The sequence below is a fragment of the Oncorhynchus clarkii genome, chromosome 21 (assembly GCF_045791955.1).
Source record: "Oncorhynchus clarkii lewisi isolate Uvic-CL-2024 chromosome 21, UVic_Ocla_1.0, whole genome shotgun sequence".
NCBI lineage: Eukaryota > Metazoa > Chordata > Actinopteri > Salmoniformes > Salmonidae > Oncorhynchus > Oncorhynchus clarkii.
In genome coordinates this window covers 53,160,034-53,171,740 of record NC_092167.1, presented here as the reverse complement: position 1 = coordinate 53,171,740, position 11,707 = coordinate 53,160,034, and the positions used below count along the sequence as shown (strand labels likewise).

Sequence of the window (11,707 nt, the reverse complement as noted above, 5' to 3'; positions counted from 1 at the left end):
TGTTTAGGCACAGACCTGGATAGTAAGACAGAACTCTCCAGGCTATCTCTGCAGTAGATTGCAACACCGCCCCCTTTGGCAGTTCTATCTTGTCCCTAGCTGCGTCCTCAGAGTATGCACAGTCCAGCTGGCTGGTGTGTCTATGGACATATTCAAACTCTCATTAACCCAGCCTGCTTTCCCTAAATTCTTCCAGATGGCCACCATTGTTCCTGTACACAAGAAAGCGAAGGTATCTGAACGAAATGACTGTCGCCCCGTAGCACTCACTTCTGTCATCATGAAGTTCTTTGAGAGACTAGTCAAGGATCATATCACCTCTACCTTACCTGTCACCCTAGACCCACTTCAATTTGCTTACTGCCCCAATAGGTCCACTGCACACTACCCTATCCCATCTGGACAAGAGGAATACCTATGTAAGAATGCCTTTCATTGACTACAGCTCAGCATTCAACACCATAGTACCCTCCAAGCGCATCATTAAGATTGAGGCCCTGGGACTGAACCCAGCCCTGTGCAACTGGGTCTTGGACTTCCTGACGGGCCGCCCCCAGGTGGTGAAGGTAGGAAACAACACCTCCACTTCACTGATCCTCAACAAGGGTGCTACAGCGCCTCTTCAACCTCAGGAGGCTGAAGAAATTGGACTTGTCACCTAAAACAGTCACAAACTTTTACAGATGCACAATCAAAAGCATCCTGTCGGCCTGTATCACCGCTTGGTACGGCAACTGCACCGCCCACAACCGCAGGGCTCTCCAGATGGTGGGGCAAACTACCTGCCCTCCAGGACACCTGCAACACCCGATGTCACAGAAGGCCAAAAAGATCATCAAGGACAACAACCACCCGAGCCACTGCCTGTTCACCCTTCTATCATCCAGAAGGCGAGGTAAGTACAAAGCTTTTATTCAGACAATGAAATTCTAATGTTTATATATTTTGCATTACTCATCTCATATGCATACTGTATACTACTGTATCTTAGTCTATGTCGCTCTGACATTGCTCATCCATATATTCATATAAACTTAATTCCATTCCTTTACTAGATTTGTGTGTATTGGGTATATGTTGTGTATTGTGTATATGTTGTGTATATGTGTGTATTGGGCATATGTATATGTGTGTATTAGGCATATGTTGTATATATGTATATGTGTGTATTGGGTATATGTTGTGTATATGTATATGTGTGTATTGGGTATATGTTGTGTATATGTATATGTGTGTATTGGGTATATGTTGTATATTGGGTATATGTTGTGTATTGGGTATATGTGTGTATTGGGTATATGTGGTGTATTGGGTATATGTTGTGTATATGTATATATGTGTATTGGGTATATGCGTGTATTGGGTATATGCTGTGTGTATGTATATATGTGTATTGGGTATATGTATATGTGTGTATTGGGTATATGTTGTGTATATGTATATATGTGTATTGGGTATATGTTGTGTATATGTATATATGTGTATTGGGTATATGCGTGTATTGGGTATATGCTGTGTGTATGTATATATGTGTATTGGGTATATGTATATGTGTGTATTGGGTATATGCTGTGTGTATGTATATATGTGTATTGGGTATATGTGTATGTGTGTATTGGGTATATGATGTGTATATGTATATATGTGTATTGGGTATATGTTGTGTGTATGTATATATGTGTATTGGGTATATGTGTATGTGTGTATTGGGTATATGATGTGTATATGTATATATGTGTGTATTGGGTATATGCTGTGTGTATGTATATATGTGTATTGGGTATATGTGTATGTGTGTATTGGGTATATGTATATGTGTGTATTGGGTATATGCTGTGTGTATGTATATATGTGTATTGGGTATATGTGTATGTGTGTATTGGGTATATGATGTGTATATGTATATATGTGTATTGGGTATATGCTGTGTGTGTGTATATATGTGTATTGGGTATATGTGTATGTGGTGTATTGGGTATATGTGTGTATTGGGTATATGTGGTGTATTGGGTATATGTGGTGTATTGTGTATATGTTGTGTATTGGGTATATGTTGTATGTATGTATATGTGTGTATTGGTTATATGTATACATGTGTATTGGTTATATATGTATATGTTGTGTATGTGTTTGTATTGGGTGTATGTTGTGTATATGTATATATTGGGTATATGTATATGTATATTTTGTGTATATGTATATGTGTGTATTGGGTATATGTTGTGTATATGTATATATTGGGTATATGTTGTGTATATGTATATATTGGGTATATGTTGTGTATATGTATATATTGGGTATATGTATAAGTATATTTTTGGTATATGTGTGTATTGGGTATATGTATATGTATATATTGGGTATATGTTGTGTGTATGTGTTTGTATATATTGGTTATATGTATATGTATATATTGGCTATATGTTGTGTATATGTATATGTGTTTATTGGGTATATGTTGTGTATTTGTATATGTTGTGTATTGGGTATATGTTGTGTGTATGTATGTGTGTGTATTGAGTATATGTATATGTATATATTGGGTATATGTATGTGTATATATTTGGTATATATATATGTATATATTGGGTAAATGTTGTGTACACTGTCAGAGCTAAAACATTACGCAGTTAGATCTGATCTCTAGAGAAACTGTGCAATGTGTTAAAAGAAAGAAAGAAAAACACTATGGAATTCAAACAATTCAAGGACATTAGTCAATTAGTTGTTTAAAACCCCCCAATTATGACTTTTTCTGTGAATTGCTCAGCACTAACACACCCAAACACAGACACACACCACAATGCCTTACCTATAGCGAGTTGAGATAGGGTGCAGTTCATCCGATCAGCCAGAGGGTGGAGCTCTTTGATCTTGGCCAGCTGTTTCTGTCCCTCCTCACTGAATATTCGATCCTTCATCCACACATAGCCCTGCAAACACACACACACACACACACACACACACACACACACACACACACACACACACACACACACACACACACACACACACACACACACACACACACACACACACACACACACACACACACACACACACAGTTTGTATAACTGGGCTTATTGATGTCTGGTAATGGATAGCCATATTGGTGTTGTCTCAGAGAGTGGATGAATTCTACTGCAGGTTAGTTTATAAATGTCCAGCGGTATTAATACAGCCTCCAACTACAGTTCCAGCTCCCTTTATTCTCTCTCTCTCTCTCAGAGAATGTGAGCCCTAGGACCATGCCTCAGGACTACCTGGCCTGATGACTCCTTGCTGTCCCCAGTCCACCTGGTCGTGCTGCTGCTCCCGTTTCAACTGTTCTGCCTGCGGCTATGGAACCCTGACCTGTTCACCGGACGTGCTACCTGTCCCAGACCTGCTGTTTTCAACTCTCTAGAGACAGCAGGAGCGGTAGAGATACTCCTAATGATCGGCTATGAAAAGCCAACTGACATAACCTCCTGAGGTGCTGACCTGTTGCACCCTCGACAACTACTGTGATTATTATTATTTGACCGTGCTGGTCATCTATGAACGTTTGAACATCTTGGCCATGTTCTGTTATAATCTCCACCCGGCACAGCCAGAAGAGGACTGGCCACCCCTCATAGCCTGGTTCCTCTCTAGGTTTCTTCCTAGGTTTCGGCCTTTCTAGGGAGTGTTTCTGTACAGCATTTTGAGATATCAGCTGATGTAAGAAGGGCTTTATAAATAAATTTGACTGATTTGTTCCAATTTGACTGATCTGGTCCAGAAATCTTAAAATACCATAAAAACATATTTGTAAAAAATAAGAAAGTGTGTGTGTGTGTTGGTACGTGCGGGTTGTTGTGTCTGTACCTTCATGGCAGCTCTAGAGTCTTCAGGAACTCCGTCGTTGTATTTCCCTGATATCAGACCTCCAGCTAGAGGGGACCACGTCATCACTCCTACACCTGAGAACAGATAGTTACTAAAGGCTCTATTCAATCTGTAACCCTGATATCAGACCCCCAGCTAGAGGGGACCACATCCTCTATCCTACACCTGGGATTAAGGCTGCAATGTGTAACTTTTTGGGTGACCGGCCAAATTCACATAGAAATAGATCTGTCATTCTCATTGAAAGGAAGTCTAAGAAGCGGTTGATATGTTCTACTTTTGCTATTTCTATGCTGAAATGTCATTTTTGCCTCTTTCAATTTAGGTTTTGCACACCAGCTTCAAACTGTTGAAAATACAATATTTTTGGATATTAAAAATATATTTCTCAACGGTTTAGAAGGTACAATGATTCTCTTCACCAGTGGTTCCCAAACGTTTTATAGTACCCCCTCTAGCACCAGGGTCAGCGAACTCTCAAATTAGTTTTTTGCCATCATTGGAAGCCTGCCACACACACTATACAATACATTTATTAAACAGAAGAATGAGCGCGAGTTTGTCACAACCCGGCTCGTGGAAAGTGACAAAGAGCTCTTATAGGACCAGGGCACAAATAATAATAAAATAATAATCAATAATTTTGCTCTTTATTTAGCCTTCTTACATACAAAACCTTATTTGATGAAAATTGTGAATCACCACAGGTTAATGAGAAGGGAATGCTTGAAAGGATGCAACTCTGCAACGTTGGGTTGTATTGGAGAGAGTCTCAGTCTTAAAATCATTTTCCACACACAGTCTGTGCCTGTATTAAGTTAGTGAGTACCGAAAATCCACTCTCACATAGGTACGTGGTTGCAAAGGACATCAGTGTCTTAGCAGCGCAATTTGCCAAGGCAGGATACTCTGAGCGCAGCCCAATCCAGAAATCTGGCAGCGGCTTCTGATTAAATTACATTTTCCCAGAACCTCTTGCTGCAATTTCGATGAGGCTCTCTTGTTCAGATATCGGTAAGTGGACTGGAGGCATGAAAGGGATAACGAATCCAGTTGTTTGTGTCATCCGTTTCTGGAAAGTACCTGCGTAATTGAGCACCCAACTCACTCAGGTGCTTCGCTACATCACATTTGACATTGTCCCTAAGCTTGAGTTAATTTGCACACAAAAAAATCATACAATGATGGAAAGACCTGTGTGTTATCCTTGTTAATGAAGACAGAGAAGAGCTCCAACTTCTTAATCATAACCTCAATATGGTCCCGCACGTTCAATATAGTTGAAGAGTCCCTGTAATCCTAGATTCAGATCATTCAGGGGAGAACAAACATCACCCAGATAGGCCAGTCATGTGAGAAACTTGTCATCATGCAAGCGGTCAGACAAAGTGAAAATTATGGTCAGTAAAGAACATTTTAAGCTCTTCAATTCAAAAAAACGTGTCAATACTTTGCCCCTTGATAACCAGCCCACCTATGTATGTTGTAAAAGTGTTACATGGTCCCTGCCCATATCAGTGCATAATGCAGAAAACACACGGGAGTTCAGGGGCCTTGCTTTAACAAAGTTAACCATTTTCACTGTAGTGTCCAAAATGTCTTTCAAGCTGTCATCATGATTAGCCTAGTTATAGATACATAATCATGATTATTCTAGTTATAGTTAGATCAACCAATACATCATCACTAAATCAAATCAAATGTATTTGTCACATACACATGGTTAGCAGATGTTAATGCGAGTGTAGCGAAATGCTTGTGCTTCTAGTTCCGACAATGCAGTAATAACCAACGAGTAATCTAGCTAACAATTCCAAAACTACCTTATACACACAAGGGCTAAAGAATATGTACATAAAGATATATGAATGAGTGATGGTACAGAACGGCATAGGCAAGATGCAGTAGATGGTATCGAGTACAGTATATACATATGAGATGAGTAATGTAGGGTATGTAAACAAAGTGGCATAGTTTAAAGTGGCTAGTGATACATGGATTACATTTTTTTTAAATTTTACCTTTATTTAACAAGGCAAGTCAGTTAAGAACAAAATGTCAGCTCGGGGGTTTGAACTTGCAAATTGGAGTGGGTCTAGGGTGTCAGGTAGGGTGGAGGTGATATGGTCCTTGACTAGTCTCTCAAAGCACTTCATGATGACGGAAGTGAGTGCTACGGGGCGGTAGTCATTTAGCTCAGTTACCTTAGATTTCTTGGGAACAAGGACAATGGTGGCCCTCTTGAAGCATGTGGGAACAGCAGACTGGGATAAGGATTGATTGAATATGTCCGTAAACACACCAGCCAGCTGGTCTGCGCATGCTCTGAGGATGCGGCTGGGGATGCCGTCTGGGCCTGCAGCCTTGTGAGGGTTAACACGTTTAAATGGTTTACTCCCGTAGGCTGCAGTGAAGGAGAGTCCGCATGTTTTGGTTGCGGGCCATGTCAGTGGCACTGTATTGCCCTCAAAGCGGGCAAAAAAGTTATTTAGTCTGCCTGGGAGCAAGACATCCTGGTCCGTGACGTGGCTGGCTTTCTTTTTGTAATCCGTGATTGTCTGTAGACCCTGCCACATACCTCTTGTGTCTGAGCCATTGAATTGCGACTCTACTTTGTCTCTATACTGACGCTTAGCTTGTATGATTGCCTTGCGGAGGGACTAGCTACACTGTTTGTATTCGGTCATGTTTCAGGTCACCTTGCCCTGGTTAAAAGCAGTGGTTCGGCTTTCAGTTTCACGCGAATGCTGCCATCAATCCACGGTTTCTGGTTTGGGAATGTTTTAATCATTGCTATGGGAACGACATATTCAATGCACTTTCTAATGAACTCGCTCACCGAATCAGAGTATTCGTCAATGTTGTTGTTGGACGCAGTGCGGAACATATCCCAGTCCACGTGATGGAAGCAGTCTTGGAGCGTGGAATCAGATTGGTCGGACCAGCGTTGAACAGACCTGAGCGCGGGAGCTTCTTGTTTTAGCTTCTGTCTGTAGGCAGGGAGCAACAAGGCCTTATATGCGTCGCGGAAGTTAGAATAGCAATGATCCAAGGTTTTACCAGCCCTGGTTGCGCAATCGATATGCTGATCCAATTTAGGGAGTCTTGTTTTCAGATTAGCCTTGTTAAAATCCCCAGCTTCAATGAATGCAGCCTCAGGATATGTGGTTTCCAGTTTGCAAAGAGTCAAATAAAGTTTGTTCAGAGCCATTGATGTGTCTGCTTGGGGGGGGAATATATACGGCTGTGATTATAATCGAAGAGAATTCCCTTGGTAGATAATGCGGTCGACATTTGATTGTGAGGAATTCTAAATCAGGTGAACAGAAGGACCTGAGTTCCTGTATGTTGTTGTGACCACACCACGTCTCGTTAAACATAAGGTATACGCCCCCGCCCCTCTTCTTACCAGAAAGATGTTTGTTTCTGTCGGCGCGATGCGTGAAGAAACCAGCTGGCTGCACCGATTCCGTTAGCATCTCTCGAGTGAGCCATGTTTCCGTGAAGCAAAGAACGTTAGGGTCTCTGATGTCCCTCTGTAATGCTACCCTTGCTCGGATTTCATCAACCTTGTTGTCAAGAGACTGGACATTGGCGAGAAGTATGCTAGGGAGTGGTGTGCGATGTGCCCGTCTCCGGAGCCTGACCAGAAGACCGCTTTTTTTCCCTCTTTTACAACGTCTTTGCTTTGGGTCGCAGGCTGGGATCCATTCCGTTGTCCCGGGTGAAAGGCAGAACACAGGGTCCGCTTTGGGAAAGTCATATTCCTGGTCGTACTGATGGTGAGTTGACGTTGCTCTTATATTCAGTAGTTCTTCCCGACTGTATGTAATGAAACCTAAGATGACCTGGAGTACCAATGTAAGAAATAACACGTAAAAAAAACAAAAAACTGCATAGTTTCCTAGGAACGCGAAGCGAGGCGGCCATCTCTGTCGGTGCCAGAAGTAACGACTAGTAGTCTAGTTATAGTTAGATCAACCAATACATCATCATGGGTAGTCTAGGTATTAAACCCTGAGCTTCGTAGCTTGCTTCGTAGTGTACCCCTCTGGTGACAGACAGTTTGACACACACTGTGAAGGGCCTCCCGAGTGGCGCAGTGGTCTAAGGCACTGCATCACAGTGCTAGCTGTGCCACTAGAGATTCTGGGTTCGAGGCCAGGCTCTGTCGCAGCCGACCGCGACCGGGAGGCCCATGGGGTGGTGCACAATTGGCCCAGCCTTGTCCGGGTTAAGGGAGGGTTTGGCCGGCAGAGACTTTCTTGTTCCATATCCCACTAGCGACTTCTATGGTGGGCCGCCTGCAGTGCACACTGACATGGTCGCCAGGTACACAGTGTTTCCTCCGACACACTGGAGTGGCTGGCTTCCGGGTTGGATGTGCGCTGTGTCAAGAAGCAGTGCGGCTTGGTTGGGATGTGTTTCAGAGGACGCTTCGCCTCTCCCGAGTTCGTACGGGAGTTGCAGCGATGAGACAAGACTGTAACTACCAATTGGATAACACAAAATTTGGGAGAGAAAAAGCCTGTGTAGTACACCAGTCTGGTGTCACTGAGACACTAACCACCATCCCCTTGTATCTCTGTTAGTCTATTGGCTGGGATGCCAGTGTCAACTAGGAGACATACGGAGTCACCTCCAGCTGTGGCTTCCTCTCCATGTACACGTGAGCTCCTCAATGTATTTTTAGAAGGTTTAGAAATGCATTATTTGCCTCGACAAGCAGCCCATTTCCAACCAGAATACCTGTATTTATACCCCCCCCCCAGTACCACCACCTCTTCTCACTGAAGAACGATGAAGGCAAGACTGAGGAGTACAAGAGCAGTACCATGGTATAATAGAGAGAGGAGACATGAATGAGTGGTGTTGAGGAGTACAGTACGATGGTCTAAGAGAGAGAGAGGAGACATGAGGGCAGGTGAGTCGCCAGAGGAATCACAAACATACACTATTTCTGCAAGTAGAGGATCACTAGTTTGAGCCCACCTCTCCTCTCCTCACCTCTCCTCTCCTCACCTCTCCTCATCTCACCTCTCCTCTCCTCACCTCTCCTCACCTCTCCTCTCCTCACCTCTCTTCACCTCATCTCTCCTCACCTCACCTCTCCTCACCTCACCTCACATCTCCTCACCTGTCCTCACCTCACCTCTCCTCACCTCTCTTCACCTCACCTCTCCTCTCCTCACCTCTCCTCTCCTCACCTCTCCTCACCTCCCCTCTCCTCTCCTCACCTCACCTCACCTCACCTGGCTACTGTATGTAGACATGATCCAACTCTGAACACATTGACAACACTTCAATATATGTTTGTTGCCTGTATGTGTTTGCTTTCTTTGCCAACCACAAGCATGTACTTTTGATATGAGAGCGCTGTGTTGCTATTGTTTGCAAACAAGTAATTGTGACACTATTTATGTTTTTCAGGTGATCACAGTGGCAGTCTATCATGGTGACAGTCTATCAACTAGTTCTCAGAATCCAATTAGTTTATTCAGGTGTGTTAGCTGGTGTTAGGGTTAGTTTATTAGTTTATTTGGGTGTGTTAGCTGGGGTTAGTTTATTAGTTAATTAGTTTATTCAGGTGTGTTAGCTGGGTTAGTTTATTAATACATTTGTTTATTCAGGTGTGTTAGCTGGGGTTAGTTTATTAGTTAATTCGTTTATTCAGGTGTGTTAGCTGGGTTAGTTTATTAATACATTTGTTTATTCAGGTGTGTTAGCTGGGGTTAGTTTATTAGTTAATTCGTTTATTCAGGTGTGTTAGCTGGGGTTAGGGTTAGTATTTTCGTTAATTTGTTTATTCAGGTGTGTTAGCTGAGGTTAGTTTATTAGTTAATTAGTAAATTCAGGTGTGTTAGCTGGGGTTAGGGTTAGTTTATTAGTTAATTAGTTTATTCAGGTGTGTTAGCTGGGGTTAGTTTATTAGTTAATTAGTTTATTCAGGTGTGCTAGCTGGGGTTAGTTTATTAGTTAATTAGTTTATTCAGGTGTGTTAGCTGGGTTAGTTTATTAATACATTTGTTTATTCAGGTGTGTTAGCTGGGGTTAGTTTATTAGTTAATTCGTTTATTCAGGTGTGTTAGCTGGGGTTAGGGTTAGTATTTTAGTTAATTTGTTTATTCAGGTGTGTTAGCTGAGGTTAGTTTATTAGTTAATTAGTAAATTCAGGTGTGTTAGCTGGGGTTAGGGTTAGTTTATTAGTTAATTAGTTTATTCAGGTGTGTTAGCTGGGGTTAGTTTATTAGTTAATTAGTTTATTCAGGTGTGCTAGCTGGGGTTAGTTTATTAGTTAATTAGTTTATTCAGGTGTGTTAGCTGGGGTTAGTTTTTTAGTTAATTAGTTCATTCAGGTGTGTTAGCTGGGTTAGTTTATTAGTTAATTAGTTTATTCAGGTGTGTTAGCTGGGGTTAGGGTTAGTTTATTAGTTTATTAAGGTGTGTTAGCTGGGGTTAGTTTATTAGTTTGTTCAGGTGTGTTAGCTGGGTTAGTTTATTAGTTTATTAAGGTGTGTTAGCTGGGGTTAGTTTATTAGTTTATTCAGGTGTGTTAGCTGGGGTTAGTTTATTAGTTAATTAGTAAATGCAGGTGTGTTAGCTGGGGTTAGTTTATTAGTTCATTAGTTTATTCAGGTGTGTTAGCTGGGGTTAGTTTATTAGTTTATTCAGATGTGTTAGCTGGGTTAGTTTATTAGTTAATTTGTTTATTCGGGTGTGTTAGCTGGGGTTAGTTTATTAGTTAATTTGTTTATTCAGGCATGTTAGCTGCGGTTAGGGTTAGTTTATTAGTTAATTCGTTTATTCGGGTGTGTTAGCTGGAGTTGGTTTATTAGTTAATTTGTTTATTCAGGTGTGTTAGCTGGGGTTAGTTTATTAGTTAATTAGTTTATTCAGGTGTGTTAGCTGGGGTTAGTTTATTAGTTAATTAGTTTATTCAGGTATTCAGGTGTGTTAGCTGGAGTTGGTTTATTAGTTAATTAGTTTATTCAGGTGTGTTAGCTGGGTTAGGGTTAGTTTATTAGTTAATTAGTTTATTCAGGTGTGTTAGCTGGAGTTGGTTTATTAGTTATTTAGTTTATTCAGGTGTGTTAGCTGGGGTTAGGGTTAGTTTATTAGTTAATTCGTTTATTCAGGTGTGTTAGCTGGGGTTAGGGTTAGTTTATTAGTTAATTAGTTTATTCAGGTATGTTAGCTGGGGTTAGTTTATTAGTTAATTAGTAAATTAAGGTGTGTTAGCTGGGGTTAGTGTGTTAGTTCATTAGTTTATTCAGGCGTGTTAGCTGGGGTTAGTTTATTAGTTAATTTGTTTATTCAGGTGTGTTAGCTGGGATTAGTTTATTAGTTTATTCAGGTGTGTTAGCTGGGGCAGTGTAAGAAGTGTGTCACCAATCAGGCCCAGAGATCTGTAGTACCACGATGAGGATGACCCAATCAGGCCCAGAGGTCTGGAGTACCACGATGAGGATGACCCAATCAGGCCCCAGAGGTCTGGAGTACCATGATGAGGGTAACCCAATCAGGCCCCAGAGGTCTGTAGTACCATGATGGGGATGACCCAATCAGGCCCCAGAGGTCTGGAGTACCACGATGAGGATGACCAGAAGAAGATGGAATCCACAGACTTAACACAACATCCAGTATGATCTGATTCAGGGCTCTTGGAGAGTTACCATCTTTTAGGTTTTCTCCAACCCTAATCTAGTTCACCTGTGTCTAATAATTAGCTGCTTGATAAGCTTCAGGAGGGTACCTCTCCAGGAGATCTGAACCTCCAGCTAGTCCCCCACCCTTTTCTCTGTAACCTTTCTCCCTCTACTATAGCAGTCTGAACCTC

General features: G+C 41.7%; 1 protein-coding gene across 1 annotated transcript in view; it reads right to left on the bottom strand.

Moving 5' to 3' along the window:
- LOC139379529 (voltage-gated potassium channel subunit beta-3-like) overlaps nt 1-11,707 on the bottom strand; it is a 64,901-nt gene that overhangs the window by 12,547 nt on the left and 40,647 nt on the right. Inside the window, exons 11-12 of the mRNA XM_071122347.1 lie at nt 3,850-3,944; nt 2,813-2,933 (exon numbers count right to left, since the gene is read on the bottom strand). Coding sequence (XP_070978448.1) covers nt 2,813-2,933; nt 3,850-3,944 — 216 coding nt within the window. The remainder of the gene's footprint in view (nt 1-2,812; nt 2,934-3,849; nt 3,945-11,707) is intronic.